Source organism: Narcine bancroftii, chromosome 1 (assembly GCF_036971445.1).
Source record: "Narcine bancroftii isolate sNarBan1 chromosome 1, sNarBan1.hap1, whole genome shotgun sequence".
Lineage (NCBI taxonomy): Eukaryota > Metazoa > Chordata > Chondrichthyes > Torpediniformes > Narcinidae > Narcine > Narcine bancroftii.
Genome location: NC_091469.1, coordinates 58,679,847 through 58,706,350, shown reverse-complemented (window position 1 = coordinate 58,706,350; position 26,504 = coordinate 58,679,847). Strand labels below are relative to the sequence as shown.

Sequence of the window (26,504 nt, the reverse complement as noted above, 5' to 3'; positions counted from 1 at the left end):
CCACTATACTGTGTCATCTTTCAGTTCATTTTGTCTGCATTAGTGTACTTAAAGACCAAGAGTATGATGATATAGCAGACTAACCTTCAATAACTCACTGTAAGGGTTCACTGTTTAAAAAGTCCACTTTGGATTGCAGAGTAGTGTATGGAAAACATTTTGCAACATTTCTGATTTTAATGTCAAGGACTTATTTAAAAAAAATAAACACCATTAAAAATGGACCCAACAAAGAAAGCTTTATCAAATCCCATGAGCGCTGAGCTCAGAGCACCACACAAAAAAATTTAAACACCACAATCAATTTCTAGTTGGATACCTTAACAATAGAACCTTGGAAAGAAATTATTAATATATTCAATGCAAAACCCATTATAATATTGAGAATTTTAATGCAGCTACAACTTCACATTTGTAATTATTCTCTGGTTTGACTGTAGCAGGAATATGTGGCAACAGTGTGTCTTTTAGACACTTGAGTTACTTAGTTTGGGTTAAATTCACAAAAGACTTTAAACACTGGAACTAAAGTTACTTGAGTGAGAGAAGATTGCCTATGGGTAAACAGGATGCTAGAAACTGGATACACTAGGTTCCCACTCTACCACGTGTCGCAAGAATCCCAGATATCATGTTTAGTGTGGAGGGGGGAGGAGTCATTAGGCCAAAGTCTCATAGGTGGGTGAGATGTTGGGCGCTTTCCAAGATAATTTAAGACAATATTCCCTGCATCATGGAAAAGGCAACAGAATGGAAAATATTGTTCCATATTGAACTGAAGATTGTTGTAGAAGGAAAGATAAAAGATTGCAGAGGGAATTAATTAACTTGAAATTGCCTTTGTTGTTCTCCAATGAAAAAATATACATCTTTGGAAGGAGTTGACTTTGTGAGTGCCTCCCATTCTTGGAGCTGTTTAGTTTTACCAGAACAGCATTTGATCAGGCATCTCTGGCTTCTTCCTCAGTAATACAAGTGATAACAAGGCAGCATCCTAAATTGTTGGAGTTGAGAGTTTTCGTGACAGTGAGAAGCAGCCCTGCAATTGGTTTGGATTTTGCTTGTTCTGTTCAAAATACAGCTCGACAAGTTAATATTTACATTTCTCACTAATTAATAAGCTAAAGAAGATTCCAAGAGCCAATCAGTTAACAAGGATTAATACTGAGGCCATGCCCTCTTCATACTGCTATCATCAGGAAAAGGTACAGGAGCCTGGAGTCAAGCACCCAGTGGAACAAGAACAGTTTCTTATCCTCTGCCATCAGATTTCTGAATGGACAATGAACCACAGGCTTTCTCTGATTTTATTGCACTTCTTATTTATTTTTGAAATGTAATTTAGAGTGTAATATTTGCACCTGCAATGCTGCCACAAAACAATATATTTTGTGACATGTTCATGATCATAAATTCTGATTCTGAGTACCAGCAACCCCACAGACAATATATCCTATGCATAAAATAATATTAAAATTAGGAAACTTATAATCGTCAAGTAATTAATTTATATATAAAACAGTTGTTATATTTTCTCACTATTGTTTGTTTTTCTAACTTACTGTTTATGGTTTTTATTCTCTACAAACAAATCAAAGTACCAACCTTGTTTCCCAATGGACATATCTCATTCTACCTTGTTCTGCTTGTAACAGGGTCCGTTAGAAGTAGCTCAAGTATTTCTGGCTGAAATTCCAGAGAATTCAAACCTCTTCCGACATCACAATAAACTGAGGTTATGTTTCAAAGAATTTATTATGCGGTGAGTTGAACAATGTGCTGGATGAATTATTTTTGAAAAATGAAAATGGAATGTGCAATACCCTCAATGGCTCTACAGATTAGTAACTGAAGGGTGTGAAGTTCAGCCAATTCAGATGGGAAGTTCATAGAAGAACAATAATTAGCCCAAGTTACTGTGGGAAGATTAGATCCTCATTCATTATTGCTATCGAGCAACTCCTGCTAGAAATGCTTATCTTGGTGAGAAAGAAATATGTGGTTGGCAAACTTAATGAACACCTTGATAAAGGCCACAAGCCTGAAACTTCAGTTCTGTACTTTTGATATATAAAGGACACTGTTTCACCTGCTGCGTTTCTTCAGTATTGTGATTTTACTTTAACCACAGTGCCTACAGATTTTTGTGATTTACTTAATGAATAAATTGATGAGTTAGTCTGCCAGTAATGGGTAAGGTTCACAAGGAAAAGAATAATTGGTGCCTTTCGAACTACATCCTTGAACGTTGTTCAGGAAAAGAAGTGAGAGGAAAATTTAATCAGAACAAAGTGAGAAAAAAAAAAACATGAAATGAATATGCTTTGTTGTTTGACAAAATGTTGCTGTAAGGCTTTGAATCAAAACCTACTTTCAAATACTTCAGGAACACAAGAAAATTAGTGCATACAAAACTTCAGATTTAAGTTCCTTTGCATTTGTGCATTGAATAGTGCATCATTCTTTGGAACATGTATAATAAATGCATGAATACAATTGAGAAAATTGAATACAATTTAATTAGTTGGAATATATGAGCAGGGTGTTAATTTAGAATGAAACTGCATCTTCTGCCTGTCTAAGTGCTTTATTGTGAAGATTATCATTTAAAATGTCCATTCATTTCTGAATTGGAATAAATATTCACTGTGTGACAGATTATAGATATGTTGGGAGATAAATTGGGGCAGGGTTTTTAGTGTAGGTCACATACAAACACTTTAAAACAAATCTTATTTAAAATACTGGAGCTCTGCTCATGCTAGACAGACCAGCGCCAAAAGCTTTGGAGAGTGCCTAAGAGACTTCACTAATGAATTGTTGTTTACAAAAAGGCAACAGATGAAAGAACTCATCAGAGCTGCAGGCTATCTTGAGTGGATCTTGCTGTTCTAAGAGGGTTAGTGGTTTTGCAAGCAGAGAGAGTCAAACAGGCTTTTTTCTCTGAGTGAGAGAGAGAGAGAGAGAGAGAGGGGTTTGAGTTCTAGAGTTCTACAGTGCTACAGTCAGTAGCAGCAGCTGGGACTGGAACAGGACAAGCTGGCAAGCTTGTGGAAAAACCCTATTTGGAAGACAGGTTGTGAGTGCTTAGTTCAGCCTGTTCAATGCCCTTATGGTTCACTTGAAATAAGAGAGACAAGAAGGAACTCTGTGGTGATCTGAAAGAAAGAGGTTATCATCTGGAGAACCCTGAGGGGACAAGTTTCTTCGGCAAGACACTGGTGGCTGGTTACAAGGAATCAGTTGTGGGTGTCCAGGAGCAAAAAAATCTCTCTCTGAAAACCGACAAGAACCTTCCTGAGCGGTAACCATTTACCTTTCAAGCACCAAAGCCTGGTGAACTTTATAAATGTTAAATTCTGTGCACAGTATAAGAATTGCCTTCAACCAGTAAGCTTGGAGGAATGAGAAGTGGGATTGGACTGTGAATCAAATAACTTTTCTGAACTTACATACACATCACATACACGTGCACTTAGAATTAGAAGGGGATAAAGTTAGGTTAGTTAATAGTAATAAGTTAAAATTTAATTCTGTTTTCATGTTTAAAGATCATTAAAATCAACTTTTGTTTGTGACCATTTGTCTTGGTGAATATCTATTACTGCTGGGTTTTGGGGTCCTCTAGGCTCATAACAACTGGTTATTTTTTAAATCAAATTAATAACTTCATACTTTTCAAATGAGGATAATTTGTCAATATAATGAATGATAGCGGTCTCAGTTAAGTTAATCTATCTCTACAAGTAAGTGCAGTAATTTTTTGGGAAACTGAAGACATAGCAGGTGGTAGTCTTCACTTTTTCTTTCTTTCTTTGGCTTGGCTTCGCGGATGAAGATTAATGGAGGGGTAATGTCCACGTCAGCTGCAGGCTCGTTTGTGGCTGACAAGTCCGATGCGGGACAGACAGACACAGTTGCAGCGGTAGCAAGGGAAAATTGGTTGGTTGGGTGTTGGGTTTTTCCTCCTTTGTCTTTTGTCAGTGATCTTGTCTGCAATTACAGAATGGAATAGGCAGAAAGAATAATCAGATATTTTTTTCATGAGCAATGCAGAGGAGAAATTGTACATCTACAAAAGAATATTTTACTTAAAAAAGAGAAATATTATACCTTATCAGTGTATTAAATATAAACCCCCAAATATTAAACTGACTTATCTTAATGTAAATAATCCTCCTTATTAAGGATGTTTTGTTGAACAGGTAAAAATATTCATGTATATTTCCCCTCCAGATGTGGAGATGCCGTGGAGAAGAATAAACATCTGATTACTTCTGACCAAAAAGAATATCAACAAGAACTGAAAAAGAATTACAACAAATTAAAAGAGAACCTGAGACCAATGATTGGGAGAAAGATCCCAGACCTGTACAAACCAGTGGTAAAAATTCACCGCGAGTCGAAGTAAGATGCACAAATGCAACATTAATCTTTCTGTTGTTTTAGCTTCAAGAAGAAGAAATTTATCAAGCACATAGTTCATATTGCATTTCAATCTAGATTGTATGCAGAACTTTCAAAAGCTGAGCAACTTGTTAAGTATTTCTGAAATTTTGCTGTTTTTTTTTTCAAAATCTGTTATTCCCTGTACAACCTCTGGGGGTCCTACAATGGTTGGTTTTAAGAAGTAGCCAATTTTCCATGCATGTTTCTTTCATTCCAAGGACTTCCGTCATTTTAAAAACTACAGGAATGAAACAAACAATTATGCTTCAGAGATTATCAATTTACTATTATTTGCTACTTAATCAAACACCTTTTGAATATCCAAATCTTCTTCTCAGGCAGTCCCTCAGGATCAATGTTGACTTGCTTACATTCCCAATTTTGTGGGCTCTGAGGTGGCTAACTAGGCCATCAGGGAACTTCCACAAGGGGTGGCTGATGAGCAAGTGGAATGGAAATTAGTGAGGTCTTTCCACTGCTGAGGCAGGATCTTTGTGTACACCCAATGCCTATCCTCAAGGTTCTCTGTACACTGCTTGTCAAAATCATTAACAGCTGCAAATTTTAGATCCCCTGCCTTTTCAAAGCCAACACAAAGGAAGATGCAGAATTACCTTGCTTGAATATTTCAAGAACGTGTTGGTTTGATGTTTCACCAGTGCTTGCACCATTGTCATTTTCATCAATGTACAATCAAAGTGTTGTCAACTATTGCATTTGGTGCTCCTGTTGTGGTCTCCTCTACATCAGAGAAGCTGAATGCAGACTGGGAGATCGCTTTGTTGAGCACCTCAGCTCTGTTCACTGCAATAGCGTGGATCTCCCAGTGGCCACCCATTTTAATTCCCCATCCCATTCTCTTGCTGACATGTCTGATCAAGGTCTCGTGCCCTGCCACATTTTCCCCTGCCTTCTTTCCTCTAGTGCTCTCTCCCTTTTCTCTCTGTCTCCTTTAACAGAGCCAAAATCAATTCTCTCCTTTCCTCTTATCATATCCAATTAACACCTTTTGTTGTCGATCTGTACACCACCCCCTCCCATTCTTCCCCCTTTCTTTCATCAGCCTTTTTCATCTGTCTTTTTCATTCAACCCTTGAGGAAGGGCTCAGGCCCAAAACATCAGTTTTACCTCTGATGAATGCTGCGAAACCAGCTGAGTTCCTCCACCATTTCTGTGTTTTGACTTGAAATCAAGGCAGGGTAACAATTCAACATCATCCTTTTGGTTCATTTCCGTGGAATTTAGAAGCATGAGTGGTGACCTGATTCAAACATTTAAGATCATAAGGCGTCTTGTTGAAATATTTTCTTCAGTGGGAGAGTCACAAAGGGACATAGTTACAAGATAAGAGACTGGTTATTTGGCACTGAGTTGCTTCAAAATTTCAGCTATAACTTTGTTGAATGGAAGGACATACTTCAGGAATTGAGTGCCTACTGCTGCTCCTATTGTCTTGTGTTCTTCTCAACCAGTTGGCCTTGTGGGTCTTGAAAAACATTAAATAAAATACTTTAAATTAGATAAAGATGTGTTTCTTACAAAGCTGCCTTTAACTTGAAAATATTGTTCAGTTATTGCCATGAGGGTGTCCACAGTATGTTTGGCCAGAAGCCAGATGGGCCTTAGACTGAAAAAGGTCGAGAACCACAAAATTTTAAATACCACCTGGTCTCTGGCCACAGCCAGAGCACAGTTAGCGTAGGGCAGCATGGTTAGAGCAGTGGTTAGTGCAACGCTGCTAGAGCACCAGCCCATTCGGGACCAGGATGGGATCCCGCACTGTGTGTAAGAGTTTGTACATTTTCTCCCATGTTTGCACAGAGGCTCTGGGTTCTTCCCACCGTTCAAAAATATTAGTACCAGGAATTGTAGGTCAATTGGGTGTAATTGGACAGCATGGATTCATGGGTAAAAGGGCCTGTTACCATGCTGTATGTCTAAAAATATATATATATTCCCCAGCAATATCTCTTTGTTAACTTTGTCAAAGTCCCAGATGGTTGAATTAGGAAATGTAAACGTACATCAGTCTGAAACAGTGATTCATAGGGGGAAAGGAACAGATTGTTTGAATGATTAATAAACATTATTTGAATTATAAGAACACATACACATATTTTGACAATGTATTTTATTTTAATGTTCTCTTTAAACATTATTGGTAAGATATTTTTTTTTCTTTAAGGGAATCCTTCAAAAAATCAAGTTTTAAGAAATATGAATCATCAAATTCTCAGAATAGCTGATCGAATCTGTCAATGAGACACCAATTTTTAATGTTCATTTGCACCACCAAAGGTAACTCATTGAGCTTCAACGGTCATCAAGACAACTGTACAAGAAATATGAAAACTGCAATCTGTTATCTTCTTGAAAAATGAAACCCTGATGGACATTGATATCATTTAAACCACAGATAGAAGAAGCTGCCATATGTCTTGAACTGCTGTTAATTAATCCAACTTCCAAAGATGGTGCTGGTATCTTCTAATTTGCACCTTTCTTAATAATAATACATAGTTTTATTATCCAGATGTTTAATTTGTTCCCCAACTCATTGATGTGTGTGTTTTTATATATATATATATATATATATATATATATCAATGTGTGTTATAATGTTTACATAAGCTGTTGTCATGTTCCATATACTTTCTGCTGGTTCTGTAATATGGTTTATTACATGTCATGGTCATTTAATTTTAAATGTGATACCATCTTCATCGCTTCTATTAATGAAATTCTGTTTTTTAAGTGTACAATTTACATTGAATTAATCCTACTCCTTTAGTACAGTCAAAATGGCTTCTGCAACTCGTTTAACTCTATTATTAAACTAATTGAAGCAGAGCATATTTGAGACACAGAACCTCTGGAATAGCATGAACTTTCACTTTTGATTTGCGATGCTTTTTCAATATCTGTGCAACCAGCTTCAGTACCCTCTATGGTCCAAGAAGAAAAACTGGTGTGAATCAATGAAGAATTTTACATAAATTGCTATAAATATTCAATAAAATATATGTTCACCTTAATATACACCTGCAACATTCCAGCAAATCTCATTGCCATTTAATCAATATTCATTCCCTACTATCTTGGAAATTATGCCATCTCTCGTTTCTGAAGTAATATGGATAGGATCATCACCTGTTGAAAGCTGGTCTGCTCACAGATGACCATGACCATTTGTAAAAGCGATGCAATTTTGATTTTTTTTTTAAACTGGTACACCCAAATTTTATGTCTCTGGACTATGGCAGACTGCCTTAATTTCTCATTGATTGTATATTACTGTATCTCATGTACAGGAACTTCCAATCATCAACTTAGTATTCGCCAAATGAAAGTGGCACAACTTAATGCTTCAAGTTAATGTTTTTCCATGTAATGCATTCTTTTTATTTTTTTTACTGGGATCCAGATGATGTATATTGCATGTATAGATGAGACTTTTTAAAAGTAAAACTTTTTTTCAAATCAAATTCTGAAAATTATTTTCAAAGGTTCTATAGCACAGAAATGGACCCTACGGTTCAACTTACTTATGACAACCATGATAGAGTCTTAGAGTTCTACAGCATGGAAATGGGCCTTTGGCCCAGTGTCAATGCCGATCCATGTACCTATCCAAATATCTTAAATGTTCCACTTGCTTTGCTTCCAGCATTTCCACTGGCAGTTCATTCCATATACCCATGACTCTCTGTGTGAAGAAAGAGGCCCAAGGTCCCTTTTTCCCCCACTTACCTTAAATCTATGACTTCAAATTTTAGATTCCCCTATGCTGAGAAAATGACGATGACTTTTTAATCTTATCTATGCCCCTCATGATTTTAGAGATGTCTTTAAGCCCCCCCCCCCCACCAACTTTGCCTTCTATGCTCTAGGGAGAATAGTTCCAGCCTATCCAACCTCCATCTGGAATTCAAGCCTGCTAGTCTCAGTAACATTCTCAGACATCATTTTTGCAACCTTTCCAGCTAAATTATATCTTCCCGACCACTGGATGACTGGAACTGTGCACAATACTCCAAGTGTGGCCTCACCAGAACCTTTTATACTTGTAACATGCCATCACACAATACCCTGCCTTCTTAATTTCATTCATTCAATATATATAAGTATAAAAATGGCAGTGCTGCCAGAACAACTGTAACAACCGCACTGCTGCTGGTGCGGCCCAGGGGAATGGAGACAGCTCTGCTCCATAGGTTTCAACCGCCCAGTCCTAATGCTGCCTTATCTGTACAGACATTAAATGGTCTGTTTAAGGAGCCGAAGGTGTTTATAAAGTAAAATCCTACAATCGTGTCCTCAGTCCCCCTCAACATGGCAGCACCTGTGTTCGGCAGCAGCCACAAGGGTTTGCAGACTCCAGGCAACCAGTGGACCAGCGCAAGATGGGAAGAAAACCCCCTCATTGAGAAGAAGTAGAGGAGATAAACCTACAGGGCGGTGATGATGGCAGCAGACCAGCGAGGGGCTCAGTGACAGAAGGACCCAAAAGGGAAGGTGACCACAGCAGCAGACCAGCAAGGGGCATGGCGGCTGAGGGACCCACACAGGCTGTGAGCTGCTGGCGACTTCCGATCGGACGACCCACATGGGCTGCTGGACACTGACTCACGGGAACCAGGTGTCGGAGCTGGGATTCGAAAGATGCTGAGGGCAAGAAGTGCTCCCAAAGGGTCTTGGGTGCTAAAGTTGTCCTGATCGTATTGGAGATTTAGACCTGGAACCCAGGCTGCCATTGATTCGATCAGGAGTCTGTGCAGCCGCAGAGGCTGTGGGAATGTTGGAGGCAAATCCACGGACACGCAATGACTCTGAAGGGACTCTCTTTTTCATTTTGCTCATACTGAAAGGGACAACAGACAACACCAATAGCGACTCTTCGGCTAATGGCAGGCAGAAGTTAAAATATATCATTTATGTTACATTTGTTATGTATTATTACATCACAATAAAAGGAACCTTAAACCCTCATCAGTACTCCAAAGTTCTACAGCACTCTCCTGTTCTATCCCATTCACTGTTTAAGTCCTTGCCTGGTTTAACCTACCAAAGCTTCCAAGTTAAATTCCAACAGTAATTATTTGACCCACTTTCCTAGTTCATCTGTATTCTATTGTAATCTTAGATCACCTTCACTGTCCACTATCCCACCAATTTTTGTGTCATCTGCAAATTTGCTCACCATGGTACATTGTCATCTATGTCACTAACATAAATGGCAAACAATAGTAGACCTAGCACCAATCCCTGCTGCACTCAACTAGTGACAGACCTCTAATCTGAATAACTACCTTCCATGACCTCATGTGGTCTCCTACCATCAAGCCAACTCTGATTCCAATTGGTCAGCTCACCATGGATCCCAAGTGATATGACCATCCAGATCAGTTGACCATGATGTAAATACATCATTGCATATTTCATTCAAAATGATAGAAATTCACAGGTGATATAGTACTGGAGTTATTTAGTTCTCACCCTGCCTCACTGTCTTTTTCCATTTGGCAGCTCCTTTCGACCTTGCCCATTTGGTCGTAGCCCTGTGGAGCCTGCATCCTTACTATCGCCCTTCTGCTAATGGCACAGGTGTCCGACTGTTTCTGTTATAGCACCGTTTCTGCGTTAACCTCCTGTTCAGCAGTTGGGATTGAATTTCTCGCGGGTTCTTTTGTTGAGGCTCCAAGACTTGCCACAGGCAGAGTTGTCCGTTGGTCTAATTCACTCTTAATGCTGCAGTAGCTACCCAAATGGCCATTTGCGACATAAACATTCTGCTTATCTCTTTCACATTTCTGATCAAGGGGCCTTGACCCAAAATATTAAATGTTTCTTTTTCCACATGATGCTCCCTGACCTGAATATTTGTTCCCAACATTTTCTGGTTTTATTTCAGATTTCCAACATCTTCCACTTTAAAAAAATTCCTCATCCTGTAAATCTGCTCAATGGAAAAATAACACAAATTTCCCCTTTCCCTTTTCCAGTGGTAAAGCAAAATATATCTTTCATTGAGACTAAATAAAAAGAAACTTTTTCCACTTCTCACAATTCTAAACTAAAAGAAAAGTGTGCTTGTTATTGATATTGTGCACCTAGCCCCTCTGGTCAGCATGTTTCAGGACTGAGAGCTCAGAGATCCTGATATCTCTCCTAAACTACAATGTTAGTGTCCAGATCCAGAAGTTTTGAATAAGGCAGTTATTTAATTTGTTGAAATTAAAGACAAATACAATCTGCTTTATTATTGACATTTACTAATTTCATGCAATGACTATCCCAACACTGAATTATAAATTGAGAAATAAACAAGTCAAGCACTAGGAAAGATCAATGGATTTACTTCTTATCCATGATGAACCTTGGCATTCAATGTGTTAGTAACTCTGAGAGGGACAATGTAACATTTCTATTCCAGTCAGTCATCCTCTCAATACAAGATTAAGTAGCAGAATCAGGAGAGGGCTTCATGCTTGGTGTTTTACCTCAGTTTTACTATCCTGCACTATCTCATTGTCGATCCTTGCATCTGATGAAATGGTGCAGCCGAGATAGGTAAACTGGTTGACCGTTTTGAGTTTTGTGTGCCCGATGGAGATGTGGAGGGGCTGGTAGTCATGGTGGGGAGCTGGCTGATGGAGGACCTCAGTTTTCTTCAGGCTGACTTCCAGGCCAAACATTTTGGCAGTTTCCGCAAAGCAGGACGTCAAGCGCTGAAGAGCTGGCTCTGAATGGGCAACTAAAGCGGCATCGTCTGCAAAGAGTAGTTCACGGACAAGATCGACAATGAGATAGACAACAGACTCGCCAAGGCAAATAGCGCCTTTGGAAGACTACACAAAAGAGTCTGGAAAAACAACCAACTGAAAAACCTCACAAAGATAAGCGTATACAGAGCCGTTGTCATACCCACACTCCTGTTCGGCTCCGAATCATGGGTCCTTTACCGGCACCACCTACGGCTCCTAGAACGCTTCCACCAGCGTTGTCTCCGCTCCATCCTCAACATCCATTGGAGCGCTTTCATCCCTAACGTCGAAGTACTCGAGATGGCAGAGGTCGACAGCATCGAGTCCACGCTGCTGAAGATCCAGCTGTGCTGGATGGGTCACGTCTCCAGAATGGAGGACCATCGCCTTCCCAAGATCGTGTTATATGGCGAGCTCTCCACTGGCCACCGTGACAGAGGTGCACCAAAGAAAAGGTACAAGGACTGCCTAAAGAAATCTCTTGGTGCCTGCCACATTGACCACCGCCATTGGGCTGATAACGCCTCAAACCGTGCATCTTGGCACCTCACAGTTTGGCGGGCAGCAACCTCCTTTGAAGAAGACCGCAGAGCCCACCTCACTGACAAAAGGCAAAGGAGGAAAAACCCAACACCCAACCCCAACCAACCAATTTTCCCCTGCAACCGCTGCAACTGTGTCTGCCTGTCCCGCATCGGACTTGTCAGCCACAAACGAGCCTGCAGCTGACGTGGACTTTTTACCCCCTCCATAAATCTTCGTCCGCGAAGCCAAGCCAAAGAAAAAAAAGAAAAAGACTATCCTGCACTAATTCTGTATCCCTTGATTCCCTCAAACTGTTTCGATAGACTCAGTGACCGCCTCCACAGTCCTCATGGGTAGAGAATTCCAAAGGTTCACCAGCCTCAGGTATAGAAATCCCTACTCCTATCGTTCCTGAATGGCAACTGTTAATGTATCAAATAACCAGACAACACAAAACGGCAACCTCTGACGAATGCTTTATTGTTAAATTCAACAATAACAGGAGCCACTGAAAATGGCGTCCGCCAGCAGCCAAGGTCCGTTTCCTTTTCAACTAGCACACTTCGCAATGACTCGTGCATGCACAATAGCATCGTAGTGAGTACAGAAGCTAGAGCGGGTGCAGACAGCCAATAGAAGCAGGTGTCTACATCCCCTTACTTGGGCAACCCCTTTCACATACCACAATCCATGTAGGTGTTGTACATTACAATAATTATAGTTCAGCAGTGAACAGTCAGCCCAATTTAATCCCGATATTTTGGGTTGGGTTCACAAGTGCGCCCAAAGTGTGTTATGTAGTAGCCATTGGTGGAAGTGGATACTTGGGGCGCTGCTTGGAGTGCTTCAGCTTGAAAGGATGTGCCATCCGTAGTCTCAGGGCTGCAGCCATTTGTTTCATGGGTTGTTACTGAGGGAGCTCTTCCTACCCCAGGTCATGTTCCAGAACCTGGTTTATAGTCTCATCAGGAATGGCTCAGGTTGGGGCTGGCTGGTTTGTAGTTTAATCAGGAATGGTTTGGGATGGGGATGGCTCCTTTACGGGTAGGATGTGTCAACAGTTTCTCCGATACACCCTTCCATCTGATTTTACCAGGTATGATCTGGACTCCTGGCAGCTCCTTTCGACTATGCCCATTTGGTCATAGCCCTGTGGAGCCTGCATCCTTACGATCGCCCTTCTGCTAATGGCACAGGTGTCCGACTGTTTCTGTTATAGCACTGTTTCTGCGTTAGCCTCCTGTTCAGCAGTTGGGATTTAATTTCTTGTGGGTTCTTTTGTTGAGGCTCCAAGAGGCTCCTTGCCACAGGCAGAGTCGTCCGTGTCTGCCTGGACATGAGTTTTTGCGCCGGAGAGCTCATTGCCGGGGATGTTCCTTAGGTTCAGCAGGTTTAGGAGCACATCCATATTTTCCTGTGGGACTTCTCCATGAGTTGCTTCATGCTTCTCATGGCTCTTTCAGTCAATCCATTTGATTGTGGGGACTCCAGGCTGCTAGTGATTTGGTTGATATCCCATGTTGTTGCAAAGCTTCTGAATTTCTCGCTGGTGAACTGGGTGCTATTGTCCAATAGCAGAGTGTGGAGGGCCCCATGTACTGAAAAGTGTCTTTTTAATTTGAAAATGACTGCTGATGAGGTGACATTGGGTAAAGGGTCTATCTCAAACCATCCAGAGTATGAACCGACAAGAACCAAATACTGTTGACCATGCCATTCGAAGATGTCTGTTGCCATGATTGACTAGGGGAGGTCTGGCACCGCATAAAGCTGCAGCGGCTCTTTCTGTTGGTGCGGTCTGGTGCTATTGCTCATCGAGCAAGCTTGTACATCGTGGGCTCTGTTCTCAGTCATCACTGTCAATAAACTATGTCTCTAGCCCTGTGTTTGGTTGGTTCTGCCCCTGGGTGCCCTCTGTGCAGGATGTTGAGATAAATGTTTTTCAATGAACTTGGAACTACTGCTCTCAGGCCCTTCATTATGATTCCATCATCGATGAGTAATTCATCCCAGAAAGGGAAGTAGGGTGGAACTTCAGGAGGTAGGCTGCACTGCTTGTCAGGCCAGCCACCCTTGATAAAAGTGCTCAGGGTCCTCAAAGTTGTATCTTCAGCCGTGTGCTGTCTCAGTTCATCCAACCGGGTGGAGGAGATGTGCATTAATGTCATTATATCAAATCTGTCCTCTTCCTCAGCTTGCTGGATCGTGCATTTTCTGGGAGCACGAGATAGCGCATCAGCTAAGTGCATTTCTTTTCCACACTTGCATGTTAAAGTCACGTTGGATTTCTGAAGCCTGAGCATCATTCTCTGTAATCATGCAGGGGCTGCATGGATTGGCTTTTTCAGAATTGTGACCAGAGGTAAGTGGTCTGTCTCTATGGTTACTGGTCTACCATAAATGTAGTTGTTAAATATTGAGCAGGCGAAAACTACTGCCAACAACTCCTTCTCTATTTGGACGTATCTAGTCTCCGTGGTGGAGAGTGACCTGAATGTGTAGACCACTGGTTTTCCATCCTGCAGGCATGCTGCACCCAGGTTAGCACGACTGGTCTACGCGCGTTGTAGTGTGATAGAACAGGTGTGCATGACATATGCCTTTTTAATGCATGGAATGTGTTTTGTTGTTGCTGCTGCCAGGACCAAACCATATCTTTATGTGTCAACTGCCTTAGCAGGGTGGTAAGATCACTGGTGTTCGAATGAACTTGCTCAGGTAGTTGACCATGCCCAGGAAACATCGTAGCGCTGTCACGTCTGTTGGTACTGGCATTTCACTGATTGTTTTAGTCTTTGAAGGGTCCGCCTTCAGGCCTTCTCCTGTGAAAATATGGCCCTACATAACTGACCTGGTTCAGCTGAAACCTGCACTTACAGGAGTTGAGCTTAAGATTAACCTTCTGGGATTTGTCAAGTACCTTTTTTTAAATTTGTGTCATGTTCTTCCAATTTTTTGCCACTTATAAGTATGTCATCAACAATGATGGCACAGGGATACCCCACAAAGATTTGCTCTATTGGTCTTTAAAATACTTCGCTGGCTGAATTGATTCCAAATGGCATTTTCAGGAATCTGTAATGGCCAAAACTCGTGCTGAATGTGGTCAGCAGTGATGACTTGTAGTTAAATTTGATTTGCCAGAAGGAATTCTTTGCATCTAAAACCGAAACAATGGTCGCACTGGCCACATGTGTGGCAACTTTCTCCACGGTACGCATTGGATGGTGTGGTTGTTTTAAAGCTGTGTTGAGGTCTCTCGGGTCGATACAGATCCGGATCTCCTGTCCATCTTTTTTCTTAGCAGCCACCATGGAGGACACCCACTCGGTAGGCTCGAAGACTGGGGTAATCACACCCAGGTCCTGCATCCTGTCCAGCTTGGCCTTAACCCTGTCCTTTGTGGCTATCAGTATACGGCGTGCTTGATGAACCATGGGCCTCATTTCTGGGTTGAGCCGCATGGAGTACGTCACTGGCAGTTTTCACAGACAGTTCTTCCTTAAAAAGGTCACTGTACTCAGAAAAGATTCTGTGCGTCAGATCATTTTTGGCTGGACTTATCTGGTGTACCTCTCTGCTGAATGAAACAAGACTATGTCTATGCTTGCGCTCAGGCCCAGTAAAGGCAGGACGTTTTCTTGGACTATGAAAAAACTTAGTATGTGCAGCTGTCCTTGAATGTAGCACTGCAGTCGCACTATGCCTTCGGTTCTAATTTTGCTGTCCCCATATGGCACTAGACTTGTGGACTTGGAGCATGATATGACCTGTTCTGACTTCCTCAATAGGTTGAATGTTCTTCATAACATGACGTTGCACTTGCTCCAGTGTCAACTTTCATGTCTGTTGCTTTACCATTGATCTTCATTGTTACAAATGCTTTGTTATTCCTTCTGATTCTTGTTGGGTCTCCTGCCATCTGCAGAGTCAATCCATCAATGTAATACTCGACATCTGAGTTGGTTAGTCCTTGCTCAGGTTCCAACTGGTTAATCATCCTTCTGTATCTGGGTCTCGGGTGAGTTGCTGCCTCGCTCTGCACCATCTACTGAAATGGTTCCATTTTTGGCATGCTCTGCACTGCACTGCTGGCCGAAAGCCAAGCACATCTCTCGCCTTCCCACATGGTCGCTGCCGCAGTTACCACACTCCATCCTTGGTGAGAGCGTAGCAAGGCTTGGTTGGCTTTGTTTTCTTCTGGCTTCCGGCCACTGCCTGTTTGCAGGTCCTGCCTTGTCTGCGTCTATGCTCGTGCCTTGCTGCTGTGGAGGGATTAGCTTTCTGCTGTTCTCTTCCGGTGTTTCATAAGCCAGATACGTGGAGATGGCCTTTGCGAGCATCAATTCATTGTCAAGCAGCAGTGCCTTTCTCATGCCTTTGTCACAGATGTCGCAGACCATCCTGCCTTTAATCAACTCATCACAGAGTGCTCCGAAGTCACAGGTCCTTGCCCTGATCTTTAGGTCGCTGAAATATGATTGAATCGACTTGCCAGGCCTCTGGCTTCTGGTATTAAATCTGTGCCTTTCCACCATTCAGTTCTTTTGTGGATTGTACATTATTCAAAATTTTCTTTTTAAACACTCGGGGTCCTCTCTTGACTCAGCAGGCTGATAACGATACTCCTTTCATGCATCTTGGTTGCATATATTAATGCCCGCTAAATTTGCTTTGACTCGGGCAGACTTATCACCACGCGCTGCTGCAATGAAAATGTCATATTCTTGTTCGAATACGCGCCAATTCTCAGCCACATTGCCTTCAAACACGAGTGGGTCAAGCCTTCTGAATCCATTTGCCACTATGGTGCAGTCACAAATGTGTTACAAATGCTTACTCACTTTTCACTTGAAGGCTTCAGGTTTAGACTTCTAAAGACTTCTTTAGACTTCCATGTTTATTGATGCATCGAATAACGAGAAAATACAAAATGGCAACCTCTGATGAATGCTTTACTGTTATATTCAACAATACAATGTATAACAAGATCTCCTGGAAATTGTGTCTGCAACCAACCAAGCTCCATCTCCTTTTTTAACTAGCGCACTTCGCGGGGCCTCGTGCATGCACAATAGAGTCGTAGTGAGACAGTGGCTGCAGACAGTCAATAAAAGCGGCTGTCTACAGCAATCCATTATGTTGAGACATTAAACCCTTAGTTCTAACACCCAAACAGGGCAAAACCTCAATCTTACAACTACCCTGTAAAATCCAAGAACCTCATATTGAAATCCAGCTGTTCATACTTCCAGGAGCTTTATGGAAGCCTATTACACTCTAGATATTCCCTTTTGGCAAATATCTGCCACAGCCCCCTCCCACCCTCAGCCAGATTGAGGAAAGGACTAAGTAGCTACAGTGCTAAAAGGAATGAACAACATTTTATCTGTGTGGGCAAACACTTATTGTTAAACTGTCACAGCAGATTGGGGAGACGAGCTGGTATTTTTCCCTTGACATAGTACATTATAAATTGAATAATCTGTAGACTAATCTCAATAAAACTGATGTTGATAAAAGATTTTAGAATTGTATACTAAAAATGCTGCGAACATAAAATAAAAACAAAAACTGCCTGATTGGAACTTAGAAAATATGGAAAAAATACATATCGCAAAATTGGTTGTTTTGTGGCAGGATCATAATGCAAATTACATTTCAAAATAAGTAAATAGTGAAAGAAAATAGGAGAAGGTGAGGTTGTTTCTGTGGTTCATTGTCCATTCATAAATCTGATGGCAGAGAGAAAGAAACTGTCCTTGTGCCATTGGGTGTTTGTCTTCAGATTTCTGTCTGTAATTGTATTGATTGTATATGCTAATTGGCTCAGGCTGGCCCACCCCCCCTGATGACACTCTTACCTGGATTCCTCCCCTGGGACCCAGGCCATAAAGGTCGGGCCACCTTTCCCTTCCCTACACTTCCCTAGTTTGGATCTGGGCCAGCTCAAGTCTTTTGTGCAATAAAGCCTACCTCATCAAGGCCACATGCCCCTTTGAAAGGCTCAGTGTCCATTTCAAGGGCCCCTACCCACTACAAATAGGAACGCCTACTTCCTGACAGTGGTAGATGAGTTCTCCAGGTTCCCCTTTGCTATTCCCTGCTCAGATATGACCTTGGCGACGGTAATCAAGGTGCTGCGCAGTATCTTCACCCTGTTTGGGTACCCCGAGTACATCCATAGCAATCAGGGGACCTGGTTCATGAGTGAGGAACTGCAACAGTACTTCTTGGCCAGAGGCATCGCCACCAGCAAGACCACCAGCTATAACCCCAGGGGTAATGGCCAGTTGGAAAGGGAGAATGCCACCATCTGGAAGGCAGTGCTCCTGACCTTAAGGTCCAAAAACATGTCGGTGTCCCGCTGGCAGGACATTTTGCCCGAAGTGCTTCATGCCAACTGATTGCTCCTGTGCACCGCGACTAAGACCACCCAACATGAACATTTCTTTGCTTTCCCTAGGAGATCGGTAAATGGTGCCTCCATTCCTCCTTGGTTGGCAAACCCGGGGCCAGTCCTGCTACGGAGACACGCGAGGGGCCATAAGACGGATCCACTGTTGGAAGCAGTACACCTCATAAACGTCAACCCACAATACGCGTTTGTGAGATACCCCAATGGCCACGAGAACACTGTGCCTATCCGTGACCTGGCGAGGGCCGGAGATCCTGAAACCGCCCTGCCTGCCACAGCCCACCCTGCAGAGCAGGCCACCCCTATACTGGAGGCTGAGCCACCCGGTTCTCCTCTCCAGGAGTCAGTCCTCGGGGAAGCATCAAATCCCCCTTCCTCCCGGGAGTCCTCAAGCATCACCCCGACCCAGGCTGCTTCCTCCCCTGCCCCCCTCAGGACCGCTTCCCCTCCCAAACAGCAAAGCTCAGATACACCTGCTCTCCAGTGGTCCCGCAGAAGGAGGAAGTCGCCAGTGCAGATAAACCTCTAGAATTCTTTTTTTCTTTTTTCTCCCCCTTCCCCTCTCGTTCTGTAAAAGGGGGGGGGGGGGTTTCCTCTTTTAAAAGAGTGGGTGAGGGCTCAGGCTGGCCCGCCCCCTGATGACACTCTTACCTGGACTCCTCCCCTGGGACCCAGGCCATCAGGCCACCTTTCCCTTCCCTGCACCTCCCTAGTTTGGATCCGGGCCAGCTCAAGTCTTTTGTGAAATAAAGCCTATCGTTTCCCTCAAGTCTTTGTCATTGAAATTATTGAGGCTACTGATAGTACCCAACACTGTCCCTCCTTCCTGATGGTAGCAGAGTGAAGAGGGTATGGCCTGGGTGGAGGAGGTCCTTGAAGATAAAGGCTGCTTTTTTAAGACACCAATTCCTATGTACAGGTATACCTAACTTTATGAAACGAGAGTGTTCCTACAGAACCTTTCGTAAGCCGAATTGGCATAAAGCAAAGAAGCAATTACCATTGATTTCAATGGGAAAAACCCACTAAATCATACCAAATAACACATAAAACCTAAAATAACACTAACATATAGTAAAAGCAGGAATGATATGATAATTACACGGCCTATATAAAGTAGAAATAATGTATGTACAGTGAAGTTTCACTTACCAGAATTGGGAAGACAGCGAGTTTTGACCAGCTGCCCCATGACCGCCCCCGCACGCTGACAACCCCCCCACTGGCCACTCCGTGACAGCTCTACTGTCTGTTTTTCTCATAAAAGTGAAAATTCTTTAATAAAAGTGAACACAGGGTTTTTTTTCATAAAAGCGAATTAGTGTAAAACGAATATTCATCAGGTGGGGTATACCTGTATCTCCTTGATGGAGTGGACTGATGCCCGTGATATTGCCAGCCTGGTTAACAACTCTCTGGAGTATTTTTCCTGTCCAGCGCTTTGGCACCTCCACACCAAACAGTGATGCAATCAGTCAGAATCCTCTCCACAGTATACCTGTAGAAATTTTTGAGAGTCTTTGTTTAGCATTTCAGCTAATTATACCATCAATAACTGATACGATACTGTCTTTGCTCTTTAAAGAAGCTGATGGATTTACTCTCTATTTTCTCCATTCTCTGTTTTGGTTTCAGATTTCTAATTTTTACATATAAAAGGGAGTCAAAATGACATCTATTAATACAAGCCTTATATCAATGCAAAGTTATGACATCAACACTGTTCCCTTGGCATGCATATTTTTCAATCGTGGTAAAGCTGGAGACCTGGGGAATGCAATTCCAGTTGTTGTGATACAGTTTATTACGGTTGCATTTAGCTTCTGGGTTGTTAAGGAATTAAAGATATTGGTAAAGATATTTCCAACATTGGCTGCTTCACAAAATTTATCATAGGTCAGAAGATGTAGTGAGGAATTTAAAAGTTCTTGCAGTGCTGGAAGAGAAAAATATGACTGGATTCTAGAGCTCAGAAATCATGTCAAGTGAATGGATGTACACAGCCGTAGAGAGGACTCTAGACTTTTTTTTTTGCCAAATGAGTAAACCTCTATGGATTTATGATTCCATGTGATCAAAAGACTAAATAGAAGATTACTCCAATTAGAACATGATTGAATCAACATCGGATTGAATTGATTGGTGAGGGAAACATGAATAACTAAAGTCTCCCTTCACTGCAATCATGGAAAATGTTAAAGGACAATATTGCGTATGGTACTCTCAAACTTGAATGAGATAGAAACTACTAAACTTGATACAAAATATGGCTGTATATCAGGTCAATCCAGCAATGATTTTGGAAATACAATTAAAACACCTGTTATCTGGAATTCAAGGAACTGGCAGAAGAAATAGCAGAAAATAAATTTGTACAAAATATGGCATGCCTCACCAATCATGCAACATGCAATAACAATCAACAAGAAAATTCATTTATCCAGCATCCACCAATTCCCATTGGTGCCAGATACCAGGAGTTTTATTGCACATCAAAGCTGTTTAATGTTAGATAATGTAGAAGTTAAACTGTTCTAAAATAGTGTCCAAATAGAGAAGTATCAAAAAATGCCTTTCAAAAAAGCACATATTTACTATATATGTCACATTATTTAAGGAAAATTATAATTAATTACCAACAGATTTGCTCAGATAAAAGTTGTGACTTGTACGTTCTTTATTACAAATATTTTTACTACCCTTGGGATGTGTTTTGTTCTTTTGTCGGTTTATTTTGAGGGGCAAAGCCTGAAGTTCTGTAAAAGCAAGAATCAGACCCACCCTTTCACCTACTAAATGTATCAAAAGAAAAATCCAAAGAGCAGCTCTATAACACTGGTTAAATTACACTTAAGAGTATTGTGTTCTGTCCTGGTCACCTCATAATAGGAAGCATGTACTGGTATCGAATATGCCTTTATTTTGGTCTTTGTTGAATCCACCTGGATGCTGGGAGAAAATATCATTTTTTTCACTTCTTTTCAATTATTTCTGACACAGTTTGTGGGCAGGTGAAAGAAGGAGAGGCCATACTTGATCCAGTACTGGGCAATGAATCTGGTCAACTGACAGACCTATTGGAGGGTGAGCATTTCATAAATAGTGACCACAATTTCCTGACCTTTTGTCTAGCTATGGATAAGGATATGAAGAGATGATATGGGAAAGTAATTAATTGGGAGAGGGCTAATTATGATGGTATTAGGAATATGTGAGCATTAATTGGTAACAAATGTACTCAGGGAAATGAATGACAGAGATGTGGAAGTTGTTTAGGGACTATTTCATTGAGTTCTGGATAGATTTTTCCTACTGAGACAGGGAAAGGGTGGTTGAGTAAAGGAGCCATGATTGACAAGAAAGGGATAGGGAAAACTTTTGAATTAGTCAAAAGGAAGAAGGAAACAACTGCAAAAATCAGGCAGGGCTCTTGAGAATTATGTTAGCCTGGAAAAAAAACTTAAGGGAGAGCTAGAAGGGGACCTGAGAAGTCCTTGGCTGAGGAAAATCCAAAGGCATTCTACATGTACATGAAGAACAGAAGGATAACTAGAGTGAGGGTAGGGAGCAATGAAAATTTGGCTGCATGGATTTGGAATTGGCTTGCTTACAGAAGGCAGAGGGTGATAGAAGATGGAATATATTCTGCCTAGAGGTTGGAGTGAAGTGATATACTTTCAAGTATTGAACTTGAAGGCACCATAATGGCAGGATTCTTAGCAGTGTGCAGGAACAGAGTGATCATCGTGTCAAAGTTTAACGATCCCTCAAGTTTGCACCACAAGTTGATAGAGTGATTAAGAAGGCATATGAAGTGCTGACTTTCATGAGTCAGGAATTGGGTCAAAGAGCCACAAAGTAATATTCTAGCTCTATAAAATCTGGTGAGGCTGCACAGAGTATTGTCTTCAGTTCTGGTCACCTCATAATTGGAAGGATGTGGAAGCTTTGAAAAGAGTGTAGCGGATATTTACCAGGATGATGCCTGATTTGGAAAACTTGGGTGATAAAGAAAGGTTGAGAGAACTAGGCAAAGGATGAGAACAACTTAATAGAGTCGCAAGGGTGGCAGGGTTAGTGTAGTGCAATGTTGTTACAGCATTAGTGACCATGAGTTCGAATCCCATGTTGTCTGTAAGGGATTTGTACATTCTCCCCATGTCTGCATGGGTTTTCCCCGGGGGCTCCGGTTTGCTCCTACTGTTCACCTCAAGGATGCATGCTTAGCCCACTGCTCTACTCACTCTACCCCCATGACTGTGTGGCTAGGCACAATTCCAATACTATCTATAAATTTGATGATGACATCACTGTTGTTGGCAGAATCATAGGTGGCAATGAGGAAGTGTACAGGAGGGAGCTAGATCAGCTCCGTGTCAATATCTCCAAGGATCTGTCCTGGAGCCTCCATTATGAAGAAGGCTCACCAGCAGCTATACTTTGCGAGGAGTTTGAGGAGATTCGGTACGTCACCGAAGACTCTTGAAAATTTCTACAGGTGTACCATGGAGAGTAGTCAGGCTGGTTGCATCACTGTCTGGTATGGAGGTGCCAATGCTCACTCAGGTCAAGAAAAAAAATCTCCAGAGGGTTGTTAACTTGGCCTGTGACATCATGGGCACCATATTTCACTCAATTTACATCTCGAGAGGCAGTATCTTAAGAAAGCAGCTTCTATTCTCAAGAAATCCCATCACCCAGGGCATGCCTTTTTCACTCTGCTTCTTCTTCTTTGGCTTGGCTTCGCGGACGAAGATTTAAGGAGGGGGTAAAAAGTCCACGTCAGCTGCAGGCTCATTTGTGGCTGACAAGTCCGATGCGGGACAGGCAGACACGGTTGCAGCGGTTGCAGGGGAAAATTGGTTGGTTGGGGTTGGGTGTTGGGTTTTTCCTCCTTTGCCTTTTGTCAGTGAGGTGGGCTCTGCGGTCTTCTTCAAAGGAGGTTGTTGCCCGCCAAACTGTGAGACGCCACGATGCACGGTTTGAGGCGATATCAGCCCAATGGCGGTGGTCAATGTGGCAGGCACCAAGAGATTTCTTTAGGCAGTCCTTGTACCTTTTCTTTGGTGCACCTCTGTCACGGTGGCCAGTGGAGAGCTCGCCATATAACACAATTTTGGGAAGGCGATGGTCCTCCATTCTGGAGACGTGACCCATCCAGCGCAGCTGGATCTTCAGCAGCATGGACTCGATGCTGTCGACCTCTGCCATCTCGAGTACATCGACGTTAGGGATGAAAGCGCTCCAATGGATGTTGAGGATGGAGCGGAGACAACGCTGGTGGAAGCGTTCTAGGAGCCGTAGGTGATGCCGGTAGAGGACCCATGATTCGGAGCCGAACAGGAGTGTGGGTATGACAACGACCCTGTATACGCTTATCTTTGTGAGGTTTTTCAGTTGGTTGTTTTTCCAGACTCTTTTGTGTAGTCTTCCAAAGGCGCTATTTGCCTTAGCGAGTCTGTTGTCTATCTCATTGTCTCTGCTACCATCAGGAAAATGGTAAAACTGGTGCCTGAAGATGAGCACTTAGTGGCACAAGGAAAGTCTTTCCCCTGAGGCCATCAGATTCCTGGATGAACAATGAACCCTACCTTACTTTGTCTTTTTCCTGCACTGTTTTTATTTATTTTGTAAAGTGCTTTATATAAATGTTTGCACTGAGATGCTGCCACAGACTAACAAATTTTGTGACAAGTTCATGACAATAAATTCTGATTCTGAACATTGAACATTCTGTCTGGGAACTCTCCAACCAAATAACAATAACATCAACTCCTCCAGTTTCCATTAAACTCCCCTGAGCCTCTCTCTTTCCTGATCACACCCTACCCCTTCCCTTCTCTCTCCATTCTCCCTTCACCAGCTTTTTTTCTCTCCCACTTCTATCCACAAGAGGTCACATCTTTTAGTCTGTGCTCCTTCCCTCCCCCATCCTCCTCTCCCCTCCCCCACTCACCTTTTTTTTAAAATTCAGATGCCTCCTACTTTTATCTCACATCTTGATGAAAGGCTCAGGCCCAAAATGTTTTATTCTGTACTTCCTATCTATAAATGCTGTGTGACCTGTTGAGTTTCTCCAGTACTTTCATGAATTGCCCCGCAATCCCAGCACTCACAGACAGATTTTCCTGTTTAATTCCAATGTGTGCTTTTATCTAACATAAACCAAATAAAGATGTTTACCACTATTAGTCAAATTCTCTAAGTTTTTAATTGATTAATTTTCCAAGTGAAGTTGGCTGGCAACATTTTTAAATTACCCTAAAACCTTGAAATGTTGAATTGTTTCAAGAGAGTCACTGGCCCTCTATTACCCAAATGAGGATGAGCTTCGGAGCCAGAAAGACTTACTGTTCGTAGGTGGGAGCAATCCATGGCAGTAACCATGGTGCTCTCACAGAAATGTGTGGAGCAGCCAGTGTTAAGAGATGCCTTGGCTCAACCGAGATTGATGTTTACCTACACAAGCACAGTCTGTTAAATCTCTTGCAGATGTTCTTGTTGCTTATTTGAAATACCATGAAAGAATCCCGTGATTCTGGAAGAGTAGAACGACCACAATTGATCGCTTTTTCACTCACAAGAAACATTTATGATGATTTTATTTGTCAATATTTTTAGTGCAATATAGGTTTTTGACAGTTTAATGTCAGAATCCTCTCCCTTTCGCCAATATTCACAGCTTTGTATTGAAGTATAATTTGTGACGACCTGAAGAAAAGAAACGCTATCAGATCTTTAACAAACGTTGACATGTAAATCGCAAATAACTATACTGTATACATTTTAAAATAATATTAGTCTATAATCTAATTGATGAAGATTCAAAAAAGTGTAAGACTTCAGAAATAATCGGAATGTTGTTCTTCGAAGTTGTAATGAGTTGAACTGCGGGGAGCCTGGATTCTCTGATTGGGATTGGAGAGCAGTGTGCAGACTTCAGGAGGGTCAGGACGAAGTTTAAAATCCACACGTACACATTTACCCGGTTAACATTTTTGTGCCAGTAAATTCAGCATAGAGAAAACCAAAACGAATTTACTGTATGCCAGCAGGACTTAAAAAATCACAGCAAAAGCTCGATTTGAAGTGAAACAGCGAGACAATCATTTTGCTAACAGCAAACCTGATGCTGCCTATTTCACATCTTACCGTTCTCCTGGCATCACTTCACACACTTTTTTGGGACAGTGTCCCAAGTTTCTGCAGCCCTTGGCGCAGCTGAATTCATTTGCACTACATTTCCCACAGTTCCCCCCAACTTACCGCAGTGTTCATGCGCGGTGCGGTTTTTTATGTCCGATGTGTACAAAGCAGCAGTGCCTTCTGGAGGGTCCGTTGACGAAAGGAGGTGGGAGAAAGTTGAAGTCACCGGGTCTTTCGCATGCAACCAGCTTCTTTCCGTCCTGTATCGTGAATGAGGTCAGTCAGATGCGAGGAGTTTTCAGATAAGTATGTAGTTTGGTAAAAGTTGGAGGTGTTTGCTGCTTTCGTGCACTGGAGCCTATTCGCAGGGTAAAGTTTCTCTTTAAGGATAACTTGCACTTTTCTAATGGGCCTGCAGTACCTGTTCACTTCCAAGCGAAACACTTGTACCCTGTTGTTCAATGTCTAAGTTTGAGTAGGGAAATCTGCATTCTGAAAGTTTGTAAATATTATTTGCCTTTTATTCAATGTTGCTTTGTTTCAAATGAATCTATTTATTGGGGGGGGGGGGGGGGAACACATGATGAGTATTAAGCCAGGATCAAGTGTTTGATCCGAGTGGGAGAAGCCAGTTGGTGTGGATGGTAACGCGTCCAAGTCACAAAGCAGGAGCTATGAAGGTTGGTTGTTCCTCTCTCCCCTCTCCCCTCTTCTCTCCCCTCTCCCCTCCCCTTTTAACGCCAAGAATCCTGTTGCAGGCGAAGGGGTTTATTTACCTTGAGAATCGTGGGCACGGCTGTTCGTCTTCGTTAATTTCCTCAGGCCAGGGCTCACTTTCCTATCGTGGTGCTGTTCAAAAGGAAAATTGTCACATATTAGGGAGAAAACTGCAAACAGAGCCTGGGAAAGTTTGTTTTAGAAGTTTCTGATTGTTTAAAGATCTGTGACGACGGCGTTGAGGTTGTGTTTTGATTCCATTTATTTATATATATAAAAAATTCTCTCTTTAAAAAGTCCACAACTTTGACGCACCATTTGTTCCGAGTCGTGCTCGTCTGTGTCAACCCAATAAAAAGAGATGGCTTTGGGTGCACTCACTTCCTGGCTGATTTTTTTTTCCGCAATGAAAACTTCTCAGTCGAATGAGGCTGCGGAATTATTTGGACCCTCTTGCTGGCGATGTGCACGGAGCCAGCCCCTC

At 42.1% G+C, this 26,504-nt stretch overlaps 2 protein-coding genes and 1 long non-coding RNA gene across 11 annotated transcripts in view; 2 read left to right on the top strand and 1 right to left on the bottom strand.

Moving 5' to 3' along the window:
- The window catches only part of dock8 (dedicator of cytokinesis 8), a 259,931-nt gene extending 251,996 nt beyond the window's left edge, over positions 1 to 7,935 (top strand). For all 5 annotated transcript variants that reach the window (XM_069927656.1, XM_069927641.1, XM_069927639.1 and 2 more), the window contains 3 exons: positions 1,656 to 1,762; positions 4,237 to 4,407; positions 6,636 to 7,935. In XM_069927656.1, coding sequence (XP_069783757.1) covers positions 1,656 to 1,762; positions 4,237 to 4,407; positions 6,636 to 6,696 — 339 coding nt within the window. In that variant the 3' untranslated portion in view covers positions 6,697 to 7,935. The remainder of the gene's footprint in view (positions 1 to 1,655; positions 1,763 to 4,236; positions 4,408 to 6,635) is intronic.
- LOC138758637 (uncharacterized) lies at positions 155 to 26,402 on the bottom strand. The gene is made up of 5 exons (XR_011354368.1): positions 26,336 to 26,402; positions 26,080 to 26,152; positions 25,424 to 25,563; positions 19,512 to 19,655; positions 155 to 3,993 (listed from the first exon to the last, which is right to left on the bottom strand). It is a non-coding gene; the product is annotated as an uncharacterized lncRNA (long non-coding RNA).
- The window catches only part of LOC138758565 (KN motif and ankyrin repeat domain-containing protein 1-like), a 326,554-nt gene continuing 325,528 nt past the window's right edge, over positions 25,479 to 26,504 (top strand). For 3 of the 5 annotated variants that reach the window (XM_069927732.1, XM_069927666.1, XM_069927687.1), the window contains exon 1: positions 25,480 to 25,579. The gene's annotated coding sequence lies outside the window, so the exon portion shown is untranslated. Of the gene's footprint in view, positions 25,580 to 26,504 lie in introns of all 5 variants that reach the window. The other 2 variants (XM_069927715.1, XM_069927725.1) reach the window with 2 other exon arrangements.